General features: G+C 42.5%; 1 protein-coding gene and 1 non-coding gene across 2 annotated transcripts in view; one reads left to right on the top strand and one right to left on the bottom strand.

Annotated features, from left to right (window-relative positions):
- The window catches only part of LOC100083380 (dynein heavy chain 11, axonemal), a 123,551-nt gene that overhangs the window by 79,924 nt on the left and 16,141 nt on the right, over positions 1-27,486 (top strand). Inside the window, exons 16-25 of the mRNA XM_001513893.6 lie at positions 22-186; positions 4,001-4,141; positions 5,217-5,387; positions 7,755-7,877; positions 8,379-8,575; positions 11,310-11,458; positions 12,703-12,830; positions 17,157-17,378; positions 22,680-22,871; positions 25,837-25,956. Of these exons, the coding sequence (XP_001513943.4) occupies positions 22-186; positions 4,001-4,141; positions 5,217-5,387; positions 7,755-7,877; positions 8,379-8,575; positions 11,310-11,458; positions 12,703-12,830; positions 17,157-17,378; positions 22,680-22,871; positions 25,837-25,956 (1,608 nt within the window). The remainder of the gene's footprint in view (positions 1-21; positions 187-4,000; positions 4,142-5,216; positions 5,388-7,754; positions 7,878-8,378; positions 8,576-11,309; positions 11,459-12,702; positions 12,831-17,156; positions 17,379-22,679; positions 22,872-25,836; positions 25,957-27,486) is intronic.
- Positions 1,959-2,096, bottom strand: LOC114814006. The gene has a single exon (XR_003761749.1). It is a non-coding gene; the product is annotated as a small nucleolar RNA SNORA7 (small nucleolar RNA).

The raw sequence follows: 27,486 nt of genomic DNA, 5'->3' as shown, positions 1-27,486 counted from the left end.
TTTTAATTTGCTCTTTATTAGTCCATGCTGACCAAACAGCAGAATGATTTTAAGATTGAGCTGAAACTTCTGGAGGAGGAGCTGCTGCTTCGTCTCTCTGCTGCAGAGGGTAGTTTCCTGGGTGATGCAGAACTGGTGGAGAAACTGGAATCAACTAAGACAACAGCAGCAGAAATAGAATGCAAGGTATCTATGAAATGGCTGAAGGAAACAGAGGTCATTTAAAGAAGAGAATCTCTTGGAATTGAATGTTCAAGGAGACACTCCTAACCAGAGTCAGAAAGGCTTGCTTAGGATAGGCTTGACAGAAATTCCATAAACAGTTGCCAACCATTTGGAAATTTGGTTTGAACTGGGATTGGGTCCAGTTTTCGTGGAGATGGTCAAATTGCTCTTCCTCCTTTTAAATTATATCCAGTCATTAATTTAAAGCAGTTTGGGCTATATGTCAGTTTGAATTGATTAAACATAAACTTGGAAAACACTGGGGACTGCTATTGGACCAAAATCCAAGAACGATTCATGTTAAATTAATAACACCCCATCCCCCACCCAGGCTACTTGCCTTGAATCAGTTTTCAGGGACATGTCAGGAGGCAGAGTTCTGAGTGCTCCCCATGAACAGTGATGTGTGATGATACAAAGGAAGTCTCCAGCTGTTCACGCCCATGCAGACTCACCGCGGGAAGGTGACATATCTTAAAAGTCCATGAAATCTCGCAATGAGCAGAGTCTCTGTGGGTGCTGCTGTCAGACTCCAAATTCTCTAGGGGAGGAAACTGGAACAGTCTTCACTCTGAGAATTGTGCAGTGACCTCTGACTCTGAGATCCTCAGAATCTCCTCCTACTCTAGAAGACAGATCAACTTGTACTCTGGGAACTTTCCAGTTATTAATCTGTCATGTATCCAAAATGCCAGGTCATAGAGTTGAAACCATGGAAGCTGCGTCTGTAAATTTCAAGCACCCTTTAAGAAAGTGCAGTAATAATAGAAATAATGAGAATGTGGCATTAAGTGCTTAATATTTGCCAATCACTGTGCTATGTACTTAAGTTGATATGAGCTAATCATATTGGACTCAGATCCTGTCCCACAGGGAGTTCAGAATCTGAGGGATGGAGAACAGGTGTTTTATCCCCATATTACAGATGAGGAAGCTGAGGCACAGGAAGGTGAATGATTTGCCTAAGTGGGGAACCGTGAGTAGACTCTGAATCTCCAGACTCCTAGCCCTGTGTTTTTTTCACAATTATTGTAATAATAAGGTGGTATTTATCCAGCACTTAACTGTTTACCAGAGCACTTCGCTAAATCCTGGAGTTTTGTTTTATGCTACCTAGTCGTCTCTGACCCATAGCGACTCCAGGACACATCTCTCCTGGAATGCCCCACCTCCATCTGCAGTCGTTCTGTTAGTGTATGAATAGAGTTTTCTTGGTAAAAATATGGAGTGGTTTGCCATTGCCTTCTTCGTCACAGTAAACTTGAGTCTCCGGCCTTCCCAGACTGAGCTCCCCTTTTTCCTCTGCTCCCTCTACCCCTCACTTCACCTCTCTGCAGCTAACCCCTCTTTTCCCCCCTTTCCCTCTGCTCCTCCCCCTCTCCCTTCCCATCTCCTCAGCACTGTACTCGTCCGCTCAACTTTATATATTTTCATTACCCTATTTATTTTGTTTATGAGATGTACATCACCTTGATTCTATTTATTTGCTATTGTCTTAATTAGATGTTTATCCCCTTGAGTCTATTTATTGCCATTGTTCTTGTCTGTCTGTCTCCCCCGATTAGACTGTAAGCCCATCACAGGGCAGGGACTGTCTCTATCTGTTACCGATTTATACATTCCAAGCACTTAGTACAGTGCTCTGCACATAGTGAGTGCTCAATAAATACTATTGAATGGATGAATGAATGACTCTCTCCCATGCTGCTGTTGCCCAGCACAGGTGAGTTTTGACCTGTAGCAGATTGCCTTCCACTCGCTAGCCACTGCCCAAGCTAGGAATGGAACGGATATGCCTCTGTTTGACTCTCCCTCCCATAGCTGAGACTGGTAGAGTGCTGGAAACTCTCCAGTTGTGATCCTGAGAGTGGAAATCCTGGAGTAGATATAATCAGATCAGATGGTCCGTATCTTCCATGGAACTCACTATCAAAGAAGCAGGGAGAGCATCCATCTTATCCCCATTTTGCAGATGAAACCAAAGTCCAGAGAAGTTAAGTGACTTGCTCAAGGTCATCCAGTAGGCCAGTGGCAGAGCTGGGAATTAGGACCATCCAGGTCACCCTTGGCCACCCAGTTGGATTCTCATTCTCATTATTCCACAGGTAATAAATCAGGGACAGTGCCTTGTCTTTAAAATTAGTTTCTAATTGCCTCTAGCAATGTCCTTTGCTATCTTTTTATATGTAAAATTTTCACCTCTACTACTCTAAAGAGAAAAAATAAAAAGACCACTTATTTATAGAACATATAGAGTATTAGAAACCAGCCTAAATTAAAAAAAGAAAATGTCCAAATTTTGTAAGTAGAAATGAAAGAGCTAGAAAGGATTTTTTTTTTAATGATACTGTGAATACACCCAGAGGCTTATAGACAGCCACTAAATAAATGAACATATGGAGATCTGGTTACAAAGTCAGGAGTAGACACACAGGACAAACTGATCTAAAAGCAACTAGGCAACATAGCTATTTGATATATTATTGCCCTGGGCAGCTCCATATACCAGGTTGTCCAATAAAGTTATTGACATTGACTTGACCCAGCAGGCTTTTATTGGTTGCTGGACCAGGGGAGTGACCCACATCCAGTCTTGGCTGTCAGCCCCCTGGGAGTCCCATTTTCTCCACTGTGTCAAAAATTCCAAATAAGAACCCGATTTTAAGGCTGCTTCTCGTCTCAGTGTAGGGAAGTAATCCAAAAGTAGAAATGTTCAACACAGTTGCAATCACTCTTATTTATTCCTCAGTTTGTGACAAAATATTCTCCCATTATTTAGGGAAGACATTCTGGGACACTTCTTAGCTCCCCGACTTCAGCAGCAACACCCAGAAGTTGTTGACTTTACAGGCTGCATCCATAAATCACAGATTCATTCAATAGTATTTATTGAGCGCTTACTATGTGCAGAGCACTGTACTAAGCGCTTGGGATGAACAAGTCGGCAACAGATAGAGACAGTCCCTGCCGTTTGACGGGCTTACAGTCTAATCGGGGGAGACGGACAGACAAGAACAATGGCACTAAACAGCGTCAAGGGGAAGAACATCTCGTAAAAACAATGGCAACTAAATAGAATCAAGGCGATGTACAATTCATTAACAAAATAAATAGGGTAACGAAAATATATACAGTTGAGCGGACGGGTACAGTGCTGTGGGGATGGGAAGGGAGAGGTGGAGGAGCAGAGGGAAAAGGGGAAAATGAGGCTTTAGCTGCGGAGAGGTAAAGGGGGGATGGCAGAGGGAGTAGAGGGGGAAGAGGAGCTCAGTCTGGGAAGGCCTCTTGGAGGAGGTGATTTTTAAGTAAGGTTTTGAAGAGGGAAAGAGAATCAGTTTGGCGGAGGTGAGGAGGGAGGGCGTTCCAGGACCGCGGGAGGACGTGACCCAGGGGTCGACGGCGGGATGAGGTAGATAACTTGTCATTTGTTTCACTGGAGTCACAGTGGCATGATAATTAGTGGTATTGAATGGTTACTGTGTGCAGAGCACTGGACTAGGTGCTTGGGAGAGTGCATTACAATAGATTTGGTAGGCACATTCCCTGCCCAAAAAGATCTCACAATCTAGAGGGGAGGATAGTAGTCGTTTTGTATTGCTTCCTATGTGCCTCGGACTGCACTAAGCCCCAGGGTAAATACAGGATAATCAGATCAGACTCAATGTCCTTCCTACATAAGGCTGACAGTCTGAGGGAGGAAGGAAAACAGGTATTGAATTCTGTATTCAATAGGAGGAGGGTGGCCCCCTTAACTCTTTCACGTGTCTCAATGCAGGTTGCTGAAGCAAAAGCCAATGAAGCCCAGATTAACGAAACCCGAGAATGTTACAGACCAGTGGCAGCAAGAGCATCTCTTCTTTACTTTGTTGTCCACGACCTCCGCAAAATCAACCCCTTCTATCAGTTCTCATTGAAGGTAGGGTGTAAAGGGACAGGGACCTGTGCGTAATTCCTGAAATGAGCCAAGTACTGTGTTGAGCCAGATGCTGCAGTTAATGAAGTGTCTCTATGTCCTGGGGGTGGCCGAGTCGAGGCCTTGGGGGACATTTTCACCTCTGATGTTCCCTCCCCGGCACTGTCTGATAAAATGTGGTCAGGTGTTTCAAAAATGGGGGTGGTTTGGGAGGAAGTGTTGAGGCTGTGCACAGCGAGAGTCTTGAACTATTTTCCAAATGATATTCTGATACATAAGCCTTTGGAGAAAGAGGGGACCTCTTTCTGACATTGGCACATGACTTAAAGGGCCCGTATTATCCCAGATAATTTCTCTCTGAATTCTGATTAATGCAGAGGTTTTGCAGACATAGCTAGTGTTTTTAGAAGATTGCAAGCAGTCTCATTTAGGTTGGGAACACTTCTGTGGAAAAAGCACTGTTATAATGGGGTTTACTGAGCACAGTCTGCGTGTACAGCCCTGTGCTAACTGCTTGGGAAATTAGAGCAGAAGCAGTAACTCCCCTATCATTGTTATCTTTCACAGATATGAACAACTTCATAGGGGATTGTACATCCCCTTGATTCTATTTATCGTGATAATGTTGATTTGTTTTTGTTTCGTTCTGTTTTGCTCTGCCATCTGTCTCCCCCAATTAGACTGTGAGCCCATCACTGGGCAGGGATTGTCTTTATCTGTTGCCAAATTGTACATTCCAAGTGCTTAGTACAGTGCTCTGCACATAGTAAGCGCTCAATAAATACTATTGAATGAATGAATGAACTTCCAGTCAGGTAAGAGAAAAGCCTTATCCCCATTTTAGAAATGGGAAAACTGAGGCAAAGATCCCAAAGAGATAAAGGCCTGCCTTATCAGGTTTGTCAGGTAGAACTGTATAGCTCCTTAATCCCTCTATGGATCATTAGGGTATGGTTTTCCCTCTTTAGCAAAAGAAATAGATCTCACCAGTAGCCCGCATCTAGGATTTACCACTAGTCAAGGCCCCTACACCAAAAAACAAAAAAAATAAAACTACCATCCTCTTTAATATCCCCAGGCTTTCAACACTCTATACCACAAAGCGATTCGGCTGGCTGAAAGAAACGAGGAAATGCAGGAGCGCATCTCAAACCTGATGGAAAGCATTACATATTCTGTATTCCTCTTCATCAGCCAGGGACTCTTTGAAAAAGATAAGCTGACTTTCCTGTCCCAGGCAACATTCCAGGTGAGAAAATGTTCACATGCCAGTTCTCATGAAAATAACCATGTTCTCTCTCGATGGTCTTAAGGTAGAACATTCATTATTTCAAAGTCTTCATCATCACTGCTCTTTATGGAGTGCCTATAGAATATCCAACACCAGACTAGTAGTAGTAATAGCATTTATTAAGCACTTACAGTGTCCAGAGCATTCTACTAAGCACTGGAAAAGTGTACTGATGTGGGAATTAGATAAAATTCTAGGTGCTGTGGAGTTTGTATAACTTCTCTCTTTAAGAATCTTGAGTCTGCTCAGAAATTATTATAATCCAAAAGCATAAGTAAAACCAGTCTGCCTCTCTTCTCAACTCACTCTCCCCTCTGGCCCACACTCTCTGACCTCAGGAATTCTTCCCAACTCACACACAGTGTTCACCAAAACACATTTCCCATTGTTAGAACCAACTCTGTGCTTCTGGTACCCATTCCCTCCATCTCCTCTCCACTTCCTCCTTGGTTTGACTTCTGCCCTCCTCATTCCACAGAAGTTGCCCTTTTTAAGAATGCAATACTTTGAGAAGTCCAAGAAAGCTGACTATTCTTGGAAGAATTCTGTAGCCTTAGTTTAAAATTCACAGAGGCAAGAATGGGACAGAAGGTTTCCCTAAACCCCGAGTCTCTTCAGGCTCCTCCTTGGGGAAACACAACAGCTAAGATTCTCCTGTGCAGTCACATAGGTGCATTTAACTCCATATGCATGCCCCTATTGGCACTACAAACCCCAGAAATGCACACAGACCTGGTGGCCCCTTCCTCTTCCTCTCGGAAGATCCGGGCAGCTTGGGCCAGAAGAAAAGCACATGATCCTCCAGATTCAGGCTCCAAGCCCTTGTTTTCTTGGGGATTTAGAATGTGACTGAGATGAGGTCAAATCTGAGAATATTCCCTTCAGTCTATATCAGCCATAGAGGATTCAGCCAATCCCTAGCTCATTTCATGAAGGACTTTATTGAGATGACGGTAGCCTTCTTCAAAGGGAGATGCTGGAATTCCAAGATGTCTGCCAAAGGGAAACCAGCACTTCCCATCTTCACTAGGACCCACCTGTGAGTACTTCTGATCCTTCCTGTGTCCCTACGTGTTCTTCCTTTAATGAATGCCACTGGCATGCCTGGGAAATATAGCAAGTCTTGAAGGAAAGAGTAAATCAACATCTTGCATTTGTCAAAATGTCCATCCCTACTTTTCACAGACTTTTCCCTACTTTTCTGTCCTTGGACAGTGGGGACAAATTTGCCTATGTAGCAGTGAAGAGACACAGAGCTAGTGGGGATGCAAGGTCTGACTCAGTCAACAGTACTTATTGAACTCCTGTGTGCAGAACACTGTACTAAGTGCCTGGGAAAGTTAATAGACACTGTCCCTGCCATCAAAGAGTTTACAATCCAGTGGCGACAGCAAACTCAAAGAAGCAGTATGGCCTAATGATAGAGCGTGGGCATGGGAGTCAGAAAGACATAGGTTCTAATGCTGGCTCCACCACTTGTCTACTGTGTAACCTTGGGGAAGTCACTTAACTTCTCTGTGCCTCAGTTACCTCACCTGTAAAATGAGGAATAAGACTGTGAACCCCCTGTGGGACATGGACTGTGTACAAACTGATTAGCTTGTATCTACCCCAGCATTTAGTATATGGTGCCTGGCACAAAGTAAGTGCTTAATAAATACCATTATAAAAGAACACAGAAACTCAACCTAATTTTTAAAGTAAGGTGGATTGTCCTCATTGGTCATGGTTTTGCTGTCTGTTCCTGCCATAAACCATAAAAATAGCTGGCCGGTAGTAACCATATGCCCAGAGACTTGTGTACTGAAAATTTCTTCCAAATCACAATTTAAGTTGGATCAGCAGAATCTTAAAAGCTAGGCCTTTGCCATGGGCTAGGTTTTAAGGAAAATCTTCATCCTGGTAAAGAAAATATCAGCTTTGATACTTGTGTTATGATTTGCATGGAATGTCAGCTCTGCTCTGTGTGGGAATATCATGCCATCCAGTAGTTACTTGCAGTTTTCTTGTTCCATATAATAGGTCCTAAGACAGGTTCTACTATTTGCTCTACAAGCCACAGGCCGCGTTGGAAAGCCTCACTTTGCTAAAAGGCATATTCGCCTACCTTAAATAATCCCTCAGCATTTGATTTCCATAACCAGTTTAAAAATCATTATCATAATCTAGCCTCTTTCACTGGAATTCTGGAAGGAGAAATGCTCAGCATTAGTGGACTTTGTTCTGCCTATTTAATAATGTCTATTAAATGGGGGTGAATGCTTTAAATGAAAAGCGAGTGTGAAGTCAACCTAATGACCTCTTTCAATTTTCCATTCTGTTAAGATTCTGTTGAGAAATAAAGAGATAGAACTCCTCGAATTAGATTTCCTCCTTCGATTCCCAGTGGAACACACTTACAAGAGTCCTGTTGACTTTCTAACTGCTCAGTCGTGGAGTGCCATCAAGGTATGTTGGGAAATGGTTTGAAAACTTTTAAATCTTATTTCTAAATGCACAGCTCTCAGATTTTGAGATGTGATGTAAGTCAGGCACCAGTCTGAGAAATAGAGACATGTTATCAAGTGGTTTATGTTGGTAAATATACTTCTGTATACTTTCATTTTTCTTGTTATTGGTCTCTTACTAGGATCCAGTGTTTGAGAACTATTGCCTAAAACCTCTTCTGTTTGCTTTGGTTTTAATCTGGGCTCCTTTTAAGGGTGTTTGCTGATGTACCACTTTGTACCACTCTTCTGGTAAAGTGACATTTTTATGGATATGTAATGGCTACACTTAATTCTAAATATTTTAGTGTCTTCCTGCGTTTATATTAGGGAAGAGATCACAAAGAGCAGAATAATTTTTAGATTAATATTTTTTAAATCCAAAGAAATTCACTCACATCTCGACCTCAAACCATGAACTCCGGAATATATGATCATCATCCACTTCCCTGGTGTATTACAGGCCATCTCCCAGATGGATGATGAGTTTCGGGGATTGGACCGGGATTTGGAAGGATCTGCCAACCGATGGAAGAAGTGGGTGGAATCGGAATGTCCAGAAAAGGAAAAGTTCCCTCAGGAGTGGAAAAAGAAAAGCTCCTTTCAGAAATTAATTCTTCTGAGAGCTCTGCGCCCAGATCGAATGACATATGCTCTCAGGTAGGGCAAGTGGTGTGATCTGGACTGTAAGCATTATAGGTGAAAATATTTGAGAGTCACTGCCTTATTAAAGTGAGGTTGGTCACTTGGGTCATGGAAATTACCTGGTGTGATACTTTGATCATATCCTCATCATTAAATCTGTTAGACTGCAACAATGTGCTAAATGTTAAGAAAAAAAAACAAGGCAACCACTACCTGACATGTTATGTTTGAAAACGATAGACAAAAGAGAGAAATGACCTTGACTATTGGAAGTCCTCCTTGGTGACTTCCCTGCCTCCTATCTCTCCCACTCCAGTCCATCCTTTACTCTATGGCCCACATTATTTATCTACAAAATGGTTCAGTCCATGTTTCCCCACTCCTCAAGAACCTCCAGTGGTTGCCCATCCACATCTGCATCAAACAGAAACTCCTTACCATTGGCTTTAATCACCTTGGGCCCTCCTGCCTCACATCACTGCATTCCTACCACAACCTAACCAGCCACTTCACTCCTCTAATGCCAACCTACTAAATCTTCCTTGATCTCATCTATCTTGCCACCAGTCCCCTCATTCACATCCTGCCTCTGGTCTGGAACTCCCTCCTCCTTCATATCCGACAGATGATCACTCTCCCCACCTTCAAAGCCTTACTAAAAGAGCACATCTGCTCCAAGAGGCCTTCCCCAACTAAGTCCTCATTTTCTCTTTTCCCACTCCTTTCTGCGTCACTTTTGCATTTGGATTTGCACCCTTTATTCACCCCACCCTCAGCCCTACAGCACATATGTACATATCTGTCTGTCTCACCCTCTAGACTCTAAGCTCCTTTTAGGGAGGAAGCACTTCTACTAACTCTGTTATATTGTGCTCTCCCAAGGGCATAGTACACTTCTCTGCACACAGTAAGTACTCAGTAAATGTGACTGATTGATGGAAATGATGGAAACACACTCGTGAGAACAAGGGATGTCAAGCAAATTCAGAGGTCAACACATGCAGTACCAGAGTGGTGATTTCAGTCGTCTTCCACTGTTTTGGGCAGTGCGAACAATTTAGCATTTGAAGCACAAACAAGTGATCATTCTGGAGAACCCAGAGGGTTTGGAGAAATTGTTGAAATAAAAAAAAAAAGTTTTCTAGTCTGTGATTTTACAGTTGAAGCAATCTGACCTGAAACCCTGGTCAGAACTTCGTAGTATTGGTTTTTGTTTTGTTTTTTTTTAATCTTCCCCTTCATCCTTTCAATAAGACAATGTACACTGATTCTACTACCGGCTTCACTACCCATCCAAGACCTTGGGAATCTATCAATTAATCAGTAATATGTATTGAAAATTTACTGTGTGCTGAACACTGTTCTAAGCACTTGAGAAAATACAGTACAATAGCCAATCCCTGTTCACAGAAAAAATGCAGTTTAGAGACTAACCTTTCTTTCTTTCACTACTATTTGGATCCCCTTTTTCCCCCAAATCTCCCATGGGTTCATGCTCTCATTCTCCATTCCTCTTCTCATCCCTTTGAGGAAGCTTTCTCAGCCCCCCTTGCCAGATGCTGCCGTTTCAGGATAGTGGCTCGCTGATTGGCCTGTTGCAGGGAAATGAATCCTTCTCAATTAGGCTTCTAAGAATTACCAACACCCACAAATCATTGCCATACCCTTGAGAAGCCCAGCAGAGTAGGATATCATACAAGAAGTCTGATCAATTAATCATATTTATTGAGCACCTACTGTGTGCCGAGCACTGTACCAAGCGCTTGAGAGAGTACAGTGTAACAGAGTTGGTAGACATCTTCCCGGCCCACAGTGAGCTTACAGTCTAGATCACCGAGATGTACACTGTAGGTAAAAAGGTTAATTGAGAGAGGAGGAAGATCGGGTTCATGGTGGGTGGTTGTGGTTATGTGGCGATTTTAAGAAATGAGAGTCCGAGTTCTAAGGAGGAAAAGTCTCTGAGAACTTGATTCTGAACCTGAAAAATGTTTCTGGTACAGAGAGTGCCTTTTCTCCAGTTTTCCCCTTTCCCCCAAATCCTTCCCCTCTCCTTCCCCCCAATCAATCATTCAGTGGTATTTATTGTGCTTTGCAGAGCACCGTTCTAAAGCACTTGGGAGTGTACAGTACAACAGAATGTTCCCTTCCCTCAAAACCACAGTGAAGGAAATAAGGAGAACTTGATTCCCCACTATGTCTTACGGCAATATTGGCCTGAATCTCTGTTCATACTTTTGGTGGGGATAGGCGAATCAGAACAGGTCTGCAAATGAACCAAGAGCTCTATCGCAGCATCTGGGCTTACCTGCCCTTTGCTCTCTGACTCTCCCACAGCCTTTTGAGAGGATGGGTTGCTGCACCACACAAGCCTATCAGAAGCCCAGTAGCTTCCTGATTGTCAAACTATTTTCTCATCACCAGATGGGAGAGGGAGAAAGAGGAGTCATGTCCTGCATGTCAAATTCAAACCTTAAAAGCTTAGACTCTGATTTCCAGGAATGCTGAAGAGGAGAGTGGTTTGATTGGCTCCTGAAGTCATAATTACTGACTGGATAAAACAAGATTTATGTTCATCCATCCCAACCAAGCATCCACCCTTGAAAGGCAGTTTGATGGCTGTTTCTTTCACTGGCCCTCTGCTAAATCTCCACAGCTCAGAGTGATACCCTCCCCCCTCTCTCCCAACGCCCCTCAACCACCCCTGTTAACCCCATTTCCTGAGGTTGTTACAATTTTTTTATTTGAACAGAAACTTTGTCGAAGAAAAACTAGGCGCAAAGTATGTGGATGGGACCAGGATGGACTTAGTTAAATTACTGGAAGAGAGCAGCCCAGCCATGCCCTTGTTTTTCATCCTGTCTCCCGGGGTAGATGCTCTTAAAGACCTGGAAATACTCGGTGAGTTCCAATAGAAATGGCAGGCTCTCTCCCGGCCTCCCTGGATGTGTGCAGTAAAGCAGCATGATGTAGCGAATAGAGTACGTTCCTGAGAGTCAGAAGGTGATAAATTCTAATCCCGGCTCTGCCACTTGTCTGCTGAGTGACTTTGGGCAAGTCACTTCACTTCTCTGTGCCTCAGTTATCTCATCTGTCAAATGAAGATTGAGCCAGAGCCCCACGTGCACCAGGAACTGTGTCCAATCCGATTTGCTTGTATCCATCCCAGTGTCTAGTACAGTGCCTGGCACATAGTAAGTGTTTAAAAAATGCCACAGTTATTATGATTATGATTAGTTAGTGTGCAGCCATAGAAGTGTGACAAAGACCTAGCTCTGAATTCAAGTTATTGTTTAAAAAAGAAATCTACGTCATAAAAAAGAAATCAACTAGGCCAAATGAGACTGATTTTCTTTCTTAGTCGAACGGTTCTGCATCTGTCTAGTTTCTTTTCCATTTGATGGAAATTGGGTGTAGAGAAAATGCAAGGATAATAGCACTACAGTCTGAGGAAATATTCAAACTGAACATTCCTCCAGTCGGCATAATGCGAGCTTCTTTTGTACTGTTTTCTACCTTTTGACTAGATGAGGGCCAGAGGGCAATTTTCTCCATGCTCATGTAATCTTGTGCCCCCTGCAACTAAATAATGGTCATTATACCAACTCTATTCAATTGTGCAAGACGCTGTCGCTTTGTACTTTGGATTGCTAGTCCCTCCAGGCAAAGCTGAGAATACCAGGTTAATATAGCTGTGACCCGACTGTGCTCAATTTAAACTATGGCCGCACAAGGTGAGAGGCTGGTGCATTTACCCACCGAACCAATCAGTTAAAAAAATGATGTGATATCTACCACATGTTGCTCCTTTTTTTGTAAGGGAAATGCTCTGCTACCCCTGCAAGAGTTTATAATGCCTGATAACAATGCCCACCATCTATCAAAATGTCAAAAAGCTTCATTATCATAAAGCCAAAGGAACAAATTTCCACTGGCTTTTCTAACACCGGCAAGGAGGTGGCTGTTGAGCGCTCACAGCCTTGCTTGTTGAAACTGGTAAGGATTTAGTTTGGGTACTTGAGGAAAAACTAGGAAGGCAGCACTAGTGATCCTACATGACTGTAAATAAGAAAGCAAAATGATCATGGTTCTCCTTTCTGTTTGTGTTCTATCCTTCCCGATCTCACCCTCTCCCATTCCCAAAGGTCAAAAACTTGGGTTCACTATCGATTCTGGAAAATTTCACAATCTATCTTTGGGACAAGGTCAAGAGAAGGTAGCTGAGATGACCCTGGAGAAAGCTTCCCAAGAAGGACAATGGGTCATTCTCCAGGTATGTGCTGAAAGTTTGTGGTAGAAATCCCAGGCATTTCCTACCTATGTCGGTCTATCTATTGATAATATCTGTGGAGCGCTTACTCTGCACAGCACTGTATAGTCTACACTGGAACTGTATTTAAAGCATGAACCTGAAGGTAACTGGAAAAATCGTTGTTTCTTTTGCTTAGTAAAACACTTCAAAGATGAAAACTAAATTGGAACCATGCTGATGGACAAATAGATCTTCTATCCCATATGGGACATGGACTGTGTGCAACATGATTAGCTTGTAGCTACCCCAGCGCTTAGTACAGTTCAGTCATATTTATTGAGTGCTTCCTGTGTGCAAAGCACTGTACTAAGCATTTAGGAGAGTACAGTAAAACATATAGACACGTTCCTGCCCACAAAAGCTTACAGTCCAGAGGAGGAAATTAATATAAATTAATATAAATTACAGAATAATTTATTAATATAAATTACAGATATGTACCTAAGTGCTGTGGGGCACGGAGGGGGAGTTGAATAAAGGGAGCAAGTCAGGGTGACACAGAAGGGACTGGGAGAAGAGGATAGGGAGGCTTAGAGAAGGCCTTATGGATGAGATGTGCTTTCAATAAGGCATTGAAGGGGGAAAAGTACTTGTCTGTCAGATAGGAGGGAGGGCGTTCCAGACCATTCATTCATTCAGTCACATTTATTGAGCACTTACTGTGTGCACAGCACTGTACTAAGCAGTTGGGAAAGTACAATGCAGCCATGAAGAGAGACAGTCCCTGCCCACAACAAGTTTACAATCTGGTGGGGAGCAGGGGTGTGTGAGGAGGAGACAGACATCAGTACAAGTAAATAGGCATCAATGTAAATAAATAAAATTACAGATTTATACATAAGTGCTGTGGGGCAGGGAGAAGAGAAGAAGAGCAAAGGCAACGAGTCAGGGTGACACAGAAGGGAGCAGGAGAAAAGGAAAAGCGGGGCTTAGTCTTGGAAGGCCTCTTGGAGGTGATGCACCTTCAATAGGACTTTGCAGGCCGGGAGAGTGCTTATCTGGCAGATTTGAAGAGGGAGGGCATTCCAGGCCAGAGGTAGGATGTGGGCCAGGAGTGGCGGTGAGACAGGGGTAATCGAGGCACAGTGAGAAGATTAGCACCAACGGAGCGAAGTCTGTGGGCTGGGTTGTAGAAGGAGGGAAGGGAGGTGAAGTAGGAGGAGGCAAGGTGAAGGGGAGCTTTAAAGCCAATAGTGAGGAGCTTTTGTTTGCTACGGAGGTGGATAGGTAACCACTGGAGATTTCTAAGGAGGGTTGGCGGTGACATGACCTGAACGTTTCTGTAGAAAGATAGTCTGGGTGGCAGAGTGAAGTATGAACCGGAGTGGAGAGAGGCAGGAGGTTGGGAGGTCAGAAAGGAGCCTGATGTAATAATCTAGGTGGAGTAGGATGAGTGATTGTACTACTGTGGTAGTGGTTAAAATGGAGAGAAAAGGGCAGATCTTAGAGATGTTGTGAAGGTGAGATTGAGAGGATTTGGTGATGGATTGGGTATGTGGGTTGAATGAGAGAGCGGAGTCAAGGATGACACCAAGGTTATGGGTTTCTGCCACTTAAAGGATGGTTGTGCCATATACAGTGATGGGAAAGTTCAGGAGAGGACAGAGTTTGGGGGGGAAGATAAGGAGTTCTGTTTTGCACATGTTTGAGATAGTGGGAAGACATCCAAGTAGAGATGTCCTGAAGGCAGGAGGAGATGCGAGCCTGGAGAGAGGGAGAGAGATCCGGGAGGAGATGTAGATTTGGGTATCATCTGCATAAAGATGGTAGTTGAAGCCATGGCAGCAAACGAATTCTTGAAGGATGGCAGGTGTGGGCAAGGGGTAGGTGGTGAGATAAACAAGATTGAGGTACATTGAGAAGGTTAGCATTAGAGGAGAGAAGTGTGCAGGCTGGGTTTGTAATAGGAGAGTAGCGAGCTAAGGTAGGACAGGTCAGTGTGATTGAGTGCTTTAAAGCCAATGGCGAGGAAGAGTTTTTGTTAGTTTAGTACAGTCCCTGGCACATAGTAAGTGCTTAACAAATACCATTTAAAAAAAAAAAAAGCCTCAACAACTCCGAGATTAGAGAGGGTACTGGAATTCTGATTCCTTCAGAAATATCTGTACTGTGCCCAGAGGGCTTATCCCTGATTGTGACTAGTTCTCTCTGCTTCACATTCCCCATCGGGTTATCTGGACTTCCCCACCACTGGGACCCAGGCTGGGCTGGGACACCTTGCTGGCCTCTCCCCACTTCAAAGCCTTTTTGAAGGTACCTCTCCTCCAAGAGGCCTTCCCTAACTAACCTTTTCCTTTTCTTCCACTTCCTTCTGCATCACCCTGACTCGCTCCCTTTATTCATTCCCCCTCCCAGCCCCACAGCACTTATGTGCATAACTATATTATATTCATTGATATTAATGTCTATGTCCCCCGCTAGACTGGTAAACTCACTGTGGGTGGGGAATATGTCTGTTATATTCTTATATGATACTCTTCCAAGCACTTAGTACAGTGCTGTGCACACAGTAAGCGCTCAATAAATACCATTGACTGACTGATTGATTAAAGGGTGATTTGCGTTTATTCTTTTTATGCTTCTTTCCTGGAAGATCTCCATGGTCATTTCTCAGGTTGCTGTAACTTTTCCACCTTCTACTCTAGCTACCGTAAGGAGTTTGTTTTGTAATGCAGCATTTTGGAAGCATACACAAGCCTGTTTTATGAAGGTGACTCACGTTACCCGGAAGAGGATTTGAGTGGAGACCTTAATAAATGGCAGTGGCTAGTCTGCTTTGTGAGCATGGTTTTGGGAATCTGCCCAATAGACGTCGAAGAGCCGTTCTTTAGGAATAGTATTAGCTCTTGAGGTCAGCCATGCAAACACTAAGAATCCTTTCTGCCTTGGAACAAAAGGCTCTTTTCAGAACCATTAGGGAACCATCATTTCCAGCACAATCTCATCAGTGGGCTGGGGGTGTGAGCTCTGGCTGTCATTTGTTAGAAGAAGAGGCTGCTCATGGTGAGATTTTGTTTCCGTGTATATAGCCAAGAAGGTACACTCGTTAAGATCAGCACTTTTTCTACTCCCATGCTCAGTTGAAATAAGTAGGTGTTTAAACCTACCGCCTCCTATTCAGTTACCAAGAGACCCATTTGGGACTGCCCATTTCTGTAGGTTTAAAATTTAGGATTAGGTGAGAAAAGCAGACAATCTGTTGTCATCAAAGCATGCATTGATTTCTTCCGGCAGTAGTGGATTGGCTGAAACAACCACATTCTTTCACTTGGCATTTGGATGACCCAACAGCACACAACTACAAGGTCTGAGTTCTGCTTTAGATGTACTTGAAATGAACATTATCTGGACAATTCAAACTGTAAGCATAGCCTGTAGGAAAGAGTAGTGAAGCAGTGTGATCTAGTGGGTAATGCATGGGTCTGGGAGTTAGAAGTGACCTTGGGCAAGTCACTTAACTTCTCTGGGGCTCAGTTACCTCATCTGCAAAATGGGGATTAAGACTGTGAGCCCCATGTGGGACAGGGAGTGTGTCCAACCTAATTTGCTTTTATCCATCCCAGCATTCAGTACAGTGTTTAGCTCATAGTAAGCACTTTAAAAAAATACCATTATTATTATTATGAACATAGTTTCAGTTGTCAGAAGGCCTGCAGTGTACCTCTGGCTCTGCCACTGGCCTGCTGTATGAACTTGAGCAAGTCATTTCACCTCTCTGTGCCGCAGTCTCCTCATCTTTAAATTGATACCTACTCTCCCTACCTCTCAGACTGTGAGCCCACCGTGGAACAGGGACTGTGTTCAATCTGATTATTTTGTACTTAGCCTAATACTTAGCACAGTGATTTGGCATTTAGCAAGCACTTAATACCATCATCTTCATCAGAGATGCTTAATAAGTACCACAGTTATGGTTGTTGTTATTTTTATTATTGGGTTTTTTATTTTTCTCGTTTGAAAACCCAAATGGGGGTTGGATAGCAGAGGGTCCCTTCCCTCAAACATTGAGTGATTAATTAGGCACAAGTTTTCAGGATCATCAGTAAAGGTCTCTAGAGGAAGATGACAGAGATTCAGAGAGGATCAACAGTGTGGAACAGGTTCATTTTCTGTTTCTCTGTTAATTGAAATAATGATGCAATAACACTACAGGATGGAGTAGCTAAATTGGAAGCCCCTCATCACCTATGAAAACACAGGTGTCCTACACGTTTAAACCTTTCAATTCCCACCTTTCAGCCAACAGCGCAGTTCTACCCAAGGAAATGGTGTGCTCTCCCTTTTCAGAATGTGCATCTGGTAGCCAAGTGGTTGGGGACCCTGGAGATACTCCTTGAGCAGTTCAGCGTGGAGAGCCACTGTGATTATCGGGTTTTTCTTAGTGCTGCACCAGTGCCAGATGATCACCAAATCCCTCAGGGACTCCTGGAAAACTCGATTAAAATCACTAATGAAGCCCCTACTGGAATGCTGGCCAATTTGCATGCTGCCCTTTACAATTTTGACCAGGTAAGAACAAAATGGAAACCGTGTGGGAACCGAGTTGAGCTCGCTACCATAGCCCCAAATAACTGTCCCTTTAACCTAATCTCTTGCTGACAGATCAGATGTAATCTCTGACCTTTGGCAGGCAGGGGTTGGAGAACCAATCTGGCTGCACCATTCCCATCCAGATGGAAAAGAGTTCAAGGGTTCTTGGGAGTAATACCCAACTCTGAAAGTTGGAAATCTCTATGAACAGTTTGCTAAAACTGAAGGATCAGGTGTCTTATGTGAGATGTTTCTCATTACATTACAGGAGTCTGTAAAGTAAGGCAGACTGGTCCGGCAGGAATCATATCAATAGAAGTCGCATTTGTTGAGTTCCCACTAGGTTCAGTGCAGTGTACTAAGCATTTGGGGATCCTAACACCTCAGAAGAGCGATGCTGGGCCACATGGAAATGATGCTATCTCCAAATGGGTATAATTTGCCTGCATGAAAATTTTCTTTATCCAAAATTGGATCCTGATTCTTATTTATCATTGAATGAATGATGAACTGTTCCCTACCCTATTAAAGAATGCCTGCACATCTTCAACTTCTACCTGGAAAAATGAAAAGGGAAGCTTTTTTTGTCCAAATCCATCTCTTATTTAATAATGGCACCTTCTACTAGATTGCAATAAAAGAAGGTATTTTAATCCTAAGGGGCAAAGAGTCTATAACTCCCAAAGTAATTAATTGAAATGACCCCTTTCCAGTTGCTTTGAAACATGACACTGTTTATTAAGAGCCTCTGTTTACAATTAGCCTTAAAAAAGTTTTTAAAAAAAAACAGGCATTTTTATAGGATCATTATCAAGTAATGGAAACCAATTAGAGAAACCAAGCAGTAAGAGGCATCAAGACACACTCCTGGATATTGGTCTGCAATTATCCTGGGAAGTTCAAACCTCCAACATGTTTATTGAGTCTGGCATTTATTTCAAATTCAAAATGACCCCTGGCTTCAATGCAGTGGGCATCTAATTCTTCAAGGCCCTTCTTAGAGAAGCAGCATGGGGTAGTGGATAAAGTACGGGCCCGGGTGTCTTGGGACTTGGGTTCTAATCCCGGTTCTACCACTTGTCTGCTGTGTGGCCTTGGGCAGGTCACTTTATTTCTCTGTGCCTCCATTGCCTCATTTGTAAAATGGGGATTGAGACTGTTAGCCCCACATGGAACAGGACCTGTGTCCAACCCAATCTGCTTGTATCCATTCCAGCACCTATTACAGTGCCTGGCACATAGTAAGTGCTAAACAAATACCATAATTATTATTATTCCTAACTCTCCCAATCTTGGGATGCCCTATTTTTCAGATAGTGATGTTGAGCTTAGCCTCCTGTCTGGGAAGTTCCGTGTTGGTCAGAGTTTCCATCACCACCATCACTACTGTCTTTTGGGCTGGGCAAAGCAGCCCCAGGACCAGTTCAGTTCCTCATAATCAAGGGTATTTATTGAGTAACTTCTAAGGGCAGCATCCTGTCTAAGCTCCTTCTACTCCTGCACTTTCCTTAGCCCCCCATGGTCTTCCATCACTCATATTCATATCCTTACACTCTGCCATTTCCCCATCTGTAATTTCTCTTAATGTCTGTCTCCCAATCTAGTGTGTAAGCTCCTTGTGGGCAGAACTCCCGTCTACCAACTCTATTGTACTGTACTCTCTCAACTGCTTAGCAAAGTGCTCTGCCATTAATCAATCAATGGTGTTTATTAAGTGTTTATTGTGTGCAGAGCACTGTACTAAGCACTTTCGGTACACAGTAAACAATAAATACCAGTGATTGATTTCTCCATAGTTCCACATCCCCTGTTTCTAGTAGGCATGCTAGAGCAGATAAGGAACCAGCCAGGTAAGGAAGTGAGTTTTGTGGGAGACCCTCATTCTCTAAATTGAGTTAATCATAGATTTAATTGTTAATGAAAATACTCAAGGCATTTGATGCATTCTGCCAAAATAATAAATGCACATACTCACGGGCCAACACTTCCTACCTCCTGAGGATTAGGATGCTCTTATGCAAATCAAAGTTGCAGTCATTCGTTGTGGTAGCAGGTGAAGCAGTCATTTCCTGTGGGAAGGTATGAACACACACCTTTTTAGACCTTAAATGATCATAAAAATAATGATAAATTGTGGTATTTGTTAAGCACTTACTATGTGCCAGGCACTGTACTAAGCCCTGGGATGAATATAAACAAATTAGGTTGGACACAGTCCCTGTCCCATGTGGGGCTCACAGTCTTTATTTCCCATTTTACAGATGAGGTAACTGAAGCCCAGAGAAGTGAAGTGACTTGCCCAAGGTCACACAGCAGATAAGTAATGGAGCAGGGATTAGAACCCATGATCTTAAAACAACTCTATTCTTTTCAAGTGGTTGCCAAAAAGAACTAATATTTCAATTCCTGTCCCCCAAATGGCCAAGATTTCAAAAATGAGGATCTAGGTTTTGTTGGCATAATATGTAAGAAGGTTGCAAGCTTGTAGTTTCCTAGATTAAGTGATTGCTTTGCCTACTAGCCCACAAATGACTGCGAGCAAATATGAATGTAAAAATAGATGCTTTGTATGTATGTGTTCATTTTCTAAGTGAAGCAACAATTCCATGTCTGCAGTATTTGTGAAAATGGAGTTGGTGTAGAGGAGAGGGTTCAAACCAGGCCAAGGTTAGACTTTTGTTTTCCTGCTGCTGGTGCTTGTCTTAACCAACATAATTAAAAATAGGGTTAATCCTGCAGTTTTCTCTTTTAGGACATAATCATTCAAAAAATAGTATTTGATGAGCACTTATTCTGGGCTGTACTAAGCACTTGGTCAAAATAAAGCCATGATCAAATCAAAACAGTTATTTTCTAAAGGATCACAGGGTTTATTTTATTCTAGTACTTTCTTCCTGTAGAATCTCTGTAAATTTAGAACAAAATAGTTCTTCCCAGTTAAGTTGAGGGGGGTGCTTTGATTTCCATATTCTAATGTGGCCAGTTATCTCTTCCTTGGCAAAAGGATGAACGATATGGAAACTCTATTTGCTTACTCTTATGCTAAATATCCACCCACACTCCCCATTCGGAGGGAAAATCCCTTGCGTCATAATACTGAATGTTTTAAATGCTGCCAAATCATTTTAATGCTCTTTGCAGAGTCAGACTAAATCTATGGCCACTTTAGTGCTATCCTTTGGGTGGCCCCAATCTACACAAACCCTCAAAAGGCAGGTTAATTTTGGGCTTCACTAACAGAATGAGGATGGAGAGCTCTGGACAGAACCACTTAGAACTGGTTTTTGTTTTGGCTCAATTTCTCCACTCACCAAAGATGTATTTCCTGACCATTTGTCCTTGTGCTTCCTTCAAAGTTATAGTCATGTGAGTTTTTGTGAGATACTGCCAGATTTATACAAGGGATTTGAGAGTGCTTTGTCTCCTGGGATTCAGATGGGCAGGGCCATAGCCCCATCTGTCAAGAACGAGAGAAACACCTGCTCAACTTCCTCTGGAAGTCTGTTTTTGCAAACCTACAGGTCCCAGTTGCCCCATCCCAGTTGCTGCACTTCCTGCCTCAACTTCAATATCTCTGGTGACTATGGTATTTATAGAGCACCTACTGAGTACATTACACTGTACTAAACACTTGGGAAAGTGTCTCAGAAGTAACAGACACATTCCCTGCTTATAAGGAGCTTAAAATATTTGTCTTTGAAACAGAAATAATTCTTTGAAAGTTACTTTTCAGTTCCTTAGAAGGAAAATGGCATTATGCTCTGTTAATTAGGGTGATAATGAGAAGTGATTTTGCCATGCCCGATTTTATAAGGGCAGCTGAAAAGGAGCTTAAAAATTACTTGCTGAGATTGGCTTTGGGTGAATAAATATGTAGAGCTTGTCGGTCAGCAGAGATCTTACTGAACAGTGCTGGTTGTGTGTTTGCTGGTGCTGCTTACGTGTTCACTGGTTACACTTGACACAAAGGACACATTCTTCTTCCTTCTTTCTATTCCTTCACCATCCTCTCACCCTGCCCGTTATGGTTGAGCTGATCTTCAAGGGTCTGTCCTCCGCTGCCCCTTCTTTTTCTCACCTGGTGGTGCAACCCCTAGCATCCTGCCTGAATCAGAGATGGCAGAGGGGATTTGAGAGAGTCCCCGCCCATCCTAATGGAATCTCTTTGACTTGTTAGGCTGTGCCAGGGTGAGACAGGGTGTGCTACGGCTCTGGATCCCGAGGAGACTGGGCATTATTCATTCATTCAATCATATTTATTGAGCACTTACTGTATGCAGAGCATTGTATTAAGCACATGGAAGAGTACAATATAACAATAAGACATTCCATGCCCACAATGGACTTACATCTAAAGGGAGAGATGGCCGTTAATATAAATAAATTACAGATATGTGAATGAGTGCTGTGCGGTAGGGAGCAAGTCAGGGTGACACAGAAGGGAGAGGAAGAAGAAGAACAGAGGGTTTAGGGAAGGTCTCTTGGAACCAGCAGGGCCATCCCTGGCAGGACATCAGTGTAGGGAGGGGTACAGTATGTTAGTCACCTGGCTGAGCAGGGCCCTCCAGGCCCCCAGCAACTCCCAATCTCACAGCTCCCTTGGCCTATCATCTGCGATGACATACATTAGGGGAGCTGCTTGTCCTACTGCAAAAAATACACGCCTGGGAGTCAGCAGATCTGGATTTTAATCCAGCTCTCTCCACCAAGAGACCTTCCCTGACTAAGCCCTCCTTTCCTCTTCTCCCACTCCCTTCTATATTACCCTGTATCACTCCCTTTATTAATTCTCCCCTCCCAGCCCCACAGCACTATACATAGTACACTGTATATAGGACATATCTGTAATTTATTTTTTACTAATGTCTGTCTCCCCCTCCAGACTATAAACTCATTGTGGGCAGGGAATGTGTCAGTTTATTGTTATACTGGACTCTCCCAAGCGCTAAATAAATACGATTGACTGACTAATTCCAGTTTGGCCGGTTGCCTGCTGTGTGACCTTGGGCTAGTGACTCAACTTCTCCAGGCCTCAGTTTCCCCAATTGTAAAATAGGGATCCTAGACTGTGAGCCCTGGTGGAACAGGGATTGAGTCCAATCTGATTATCCTGTATCTTCCCCAGCGTTGGCACATTTAAGCATTTAACAAATGCCACAGTGATGATGATGAGGATGGTGATTATCATGATTGTTATTTCTGACAGAGTTCACTGCTAGATGAACAAAACCACAGCCTCAGGTAAACTGACGTGTGCCTTTTCTTTTCCTCTCTTGTCAGGATACACTTGAATTGTGTTCCAAGGAGCAGGAGTTTAAAAGCATCCTTTTTTCTTTGTGCTACTTTCATGCCTGCGTTGCTGGGAGGTTGAAGTTTGGACCCCAAGGTTGGAATCGCAGCTACCCATTCAACATCGGAGACCTCAACATTTGTAGAAGTGTCCTCTATAACTACTTGGAGGCAAACCCTAAAGTAAGAGTTATTTGGTCCAATAACCCCTTGCTGGGAATGGTCTGAATCTGTCAGTCTCTGGAAACTCACAAAACATCAGTTGTCTCTGAAGCTATTATTAGTCAAAGGGCCAGCAATGTTTGCGTTGATCGTGAACGTGAACCAGATAAGGGGACTTTCAGCAGAAGATGTTTTAACTTCATAATATAGGTCAAACCAGTTTCACGTTAGGAATTTAGCACAAACAAAAAAATGTCCTTCATTATGTTAACAAAAACAGTGGTTTACATGTGCATATATGCCAAATTCATTAGGCAGGTAATGAAGCATTTGCACAAATGTAATTACATACAGCAATTCTGACAGTTCATAACACTGCATTAATAATCACTACAATTAGTTCTGATGATGGAAGCAATTTACAGCACGTCACGTATAAATAATGGTGCATTTCCTGCATGTGTCATTATTATGTATTAAGGATGCCACCTTGTTGTGACTTTCTCAGCAATATTCCCCTTGAATTGAAATTAAGGGTAGAAAACTGATTTTATTATAGAGCTGCAATGTGTTTTTATTGAGATTCAGCAATAGGCTATCTGTAGAAGTTCTTGTGAACCCCAACATTTGAGTAAAAGAAGAGATCAAAGTTTGTCTTTAGGCTGTAAGCTCATTATGGATAGTGAATGTGTTTGTTAATTCTCTTGTTTTTCCCTCTCCCAAGTGCTTAATACAGTGCTCTGCACATAATAAATGCTCAATAAATACCAACGATGAATTAAAGTGTTCTTAAATCTACCTTGTATATATTCTGGATTTTCATTTTAGGAAGGAAATTTGTATATCTGCACACAGGCACGTTCAAACATTTGGGCACGTGATAAGCGCTTACGATCGCCTCCCAGCACGTTACCTTAACTACTACAGGGCTCCTTAAACTTCAAAGGGCTCCTGCATTCATCTGGAAAATATGCCCTGGGAGATTTCAGCACGTGGCCTTTGACCTCTCAATGGAACATTTAATCCCCAATCTGTGTGCTTTTCATTTTTTCATTCGATTTGAATTAGTTGGAAATTGGACCTGATATGGTGTTTGAGTAGCGATTTTTAAATAACTGCGATTTATTTCCGTGATTTCAAAAGTGATTCCTATCTACAAAATGACTGGAAAAGTCTGTCTTTCCCAAGCGCTACTTTTTCTTACAAATAAATAAACCCCTCCGATTTTGGCAGGTCTTGTTCAGTGAATTATTCAGTAAGATTGATAATTACCCAACCGTACTGGGCAAGCAGGAAGGTTTCTTTTTCGGGGTTTCCGTTCTCATACTCACTGAAAGGTGTTTTGTCCCACTAAGGCTTCATTCATTCAGTCATTCGTTCAATCTGTTGAGTGCTGTGTGCAAAGCATTGTACTAAGCACTTGGGAGAGTACAATTTTAATTGTAAAAAACCAAATCCAGTCATATGCTCATTTCACCTGCTGGGAAGCTCTCCTCTGATGGGTTCCTAGCTGGCTCTAGGCCCCACTAAACCCCATTTCACATCTCTCAGACCAGTTGTTTAACCATTCCTCTTGAAGCCATGGGCATCAAAGAGAGTTTCCTAGGCAAGTTACCTGAATTGGAAAACAGAAACCCCTACATCACCCAAGTCACGCCAAACTCATTTGCTCAGGATGCTTTTTCCTTTTAAGTTTTCATATACTGTACTTAACTTGAGAACCAATCCTTTGCTGAATAGAATCTTGAAATAAATGCAAACTAGAGGAGGAAAGGTGTAACAGATGTTGCTTTCTGGCAACGAGAAAGAGAAATTAAAATGAGACCACCTTTATTGTCCATCCAGCTAGAAAACGGGATCTCTCTAGCCATATACAGTGTTGTTCGTTGAACGGAACCGTGGACTGCCTTCGGGCATTTTGTTTCTTTTCTCTTGTAGATCAAACGCGGTGTTAAAGAAAGATACATCCGAGGTGCACTTATTCAAATTCAAATAAACTTGCAGCAAGTACACTGGAATAGCTGAAGCTATTTTACTTGTTCTATTCTGTCACATCATGCACCAAACGAAGGCTATAATTAAGTTTTTACTTGAGCTGTTGGGAGGCATATTCTGCCCTGAGAGGGTGAAAAGGTTCCTGTCTGGAAAGGCTTCATCACAAACTGGCATGTTTTGCAAACCCAGAGGAAGCAAAAGGGTAGCAAAGAGAGGCGTCAAACCCTGCTAAGCCAAATAAAGGGGAGATATGGTGATTCTTGAATAAAACATGCTCCTGTCATTAACTCCAGCCTACAGAAATGGCTTTCTGGCCAGACACACAGTGAACATTACACTCAAGTGATTCTGAGGGCAAGGGTTAAATACTAATTACCCCCTTTTTTGTGTGTATCCAAATTCTGAATACAGCCCAAATCGAAGTCAGGCCGAATTTTTCTTCATCCCTGCTTCACAGGAATAAAATAAGAAAATCTTACAAGAACAGTAATTATTGATGTTTCCTTAGAAGGATACCCTGTAGAATCATTCTGTCACTGATGGGGTGATGTTTGTAAACAGTCTGCTCAGAAGAGACACTTATGTTTACTACCTTCATTCATTCATTCAATCGTATTTACTGAGTGCTTACAGTGTACAGAGCACTCTATTCAGCGCTTAAAAAGTACAATACAGAAATAGAGAGAGACAAATTACCTGATGAGGTGCCTAAAGGTACTTGAAAACCTGTGTGAGGAATGAATTCTAGATCCCCATTCATGCAGCCAGGTGAGATTTCACTCTTTAGAGTGCACTGGGACTCTTGCATGATGGAACGTATACTTCCAACCGTGAAGAATTTGCCGTAAAAATATTGCATCATCCTGCGATCCCAAACACGAAGTTGGGAAATTTTTGCAGGATGCTCATCCCAGCGTTGTGTATCTTTGTTTGGCTAGCCATCTGAAGCCTGCTGAGGAGATTAATTGTGCATTTGTGTCATCTCCCCAAGGTTCCCTGGGAAGATTTACGTTATCTGTTTGGCGAGATTATGTATGGAGGACATATCACAGATGTTTGGGATCGCAAGCTGTGTCGGATGTACTTAGAAGAATTCATGAATCCGTCTCTGGTAAGGATTTTTCAAATTCAAAGGAAAAGTGTTAAGCCGAACTGTTCCTCCTGGTAGATTTTCTAAAACGATGTAACAAAGCTCATTCGTTTTCCATGATCCAGGCTCAGACCTTTCCACCTACCAGACCATTTAAGTGCTCAAGATTTACTCAGGTGTCATTAAGTGCACAAATCATTGACTTTTTATAATTAGCATGTTCTAAAGAAGAATCCTGTAATTCCCTTGTTTCCGTGTTTCTGAACTGCCTTCTTTGCAGGAGTTTTAGTTGTAGGAGCAGTGATATTGGCTGAACACCTTCTGGGCACAGTGCCCAGAACTAAGCACCTGGGATTGTACAACAGAAGCATGAAATATGGTCCCTGACCACAAGGAGCTTACACTCTAGTAGGAGAGGGAGAGACAAAAATATTTACAACTAGAAGAATTAGAATGAATAAATGATATAATTTAATGAGAATATGGAATCACATACAGCAGATTACTTTCTCAAAGGGCTGCCCTCTGTCATTAGCAATCCAGATATGCAACTTGATGGTTAATTTGACACGCTACCTTCTGTAGTTTTGGGGGTCCCATGTTCACCTCACTAACTTTTGGAGGATTGGAGAACTGCACTTTAGTTTTAAAAAACTCTGTAAACAGAGAAGATAGATTTTGGTCACTGAGAGAAGATGCTTCTCTCCCTTGTGACTGACTGGTTTAAGTCTGCTTTCAGTTTATTTCCTCAGAGCTTTAGAAGTAGGATTTCACATGTCAGAAAGACACTCTCAATTTAACACAATTGGAAGTCACTACACGGGAAAGGAGGCCCGAGAGTAAGTTACCATGGAGATGGGAAGGATAAACAGTGTTGTACTCATGACCTTTGCAGAGGCTGATGTCTCCAAATGATAGTTGAGGTCAGGGAGCAGTGTGGGAAGCTCATGCTGATGTTTCTTACTCTGTGTCTGGCCTGTGGGTAAGTAAAGAATTACTGGTGCCAGCCTAGACAGTCCATTAACCTTCACAAGTCTGAACTTTCATTCAAATAATTGTAAAATAAATATAGACGATGAAACCTGAGGGCATCAGTGGAATTTCTGTGCCCTTTAGGAGTGAATACACCCGGTCCCATATAGAGATCCAGTGCGCGTTTTCAATACTGAAACATTGCCTTGTCAATCTATTATTTTCACTGGACACCACTTTGGTCTTAACAAAGGGAATAAAATTTTGATTGATTTGCGGACATTTCCTTACCTGAAGATGTTCATTTTTCGAAAAGGCCAATGTGCCATTGTCTATTTTCAGTTAATCGGTCAATCTAAGATATTTACTGAGTGCTTACCATGTGCAGAGAAGGGTACTAAGCACTTGGGAATGTACAATAGTGCCTGAGAGTGCTTAACAAATAGCATAATTATTATTATTTTATTATTATGATCCCCACCCACAAGCAGTTTATAGTACATAGCTGTTTTTTCCCCACTTTCAGTCATATTTATTGAGCGCTTACTGTGTGCAGAGCACTATACTAAGCACTTGGGA

This window comes from Ornithorhynchus anatinus, chromosome 8 (genome assembly GCF_004115215.2).
Source record: "Ornithorhynchus anatinus isolate Pmale09 chromosome 8, mOrnAna1.pri.v4, whole genome shotgun sequence".
Taxonomy (NCBI): domain Eukaryota; kingdom Metazoa; phylum Chordata; class Mammalia; order Monotremata; family Ornithorhynchidae; genus Ornithorhynchus; species Ornithorhynchus anatinus.
The sequence above is the reverse complement of the archived record's forward strand: the minus strand, read 5'-3'. Positions and strand labels throughout refer to the sequence as shown.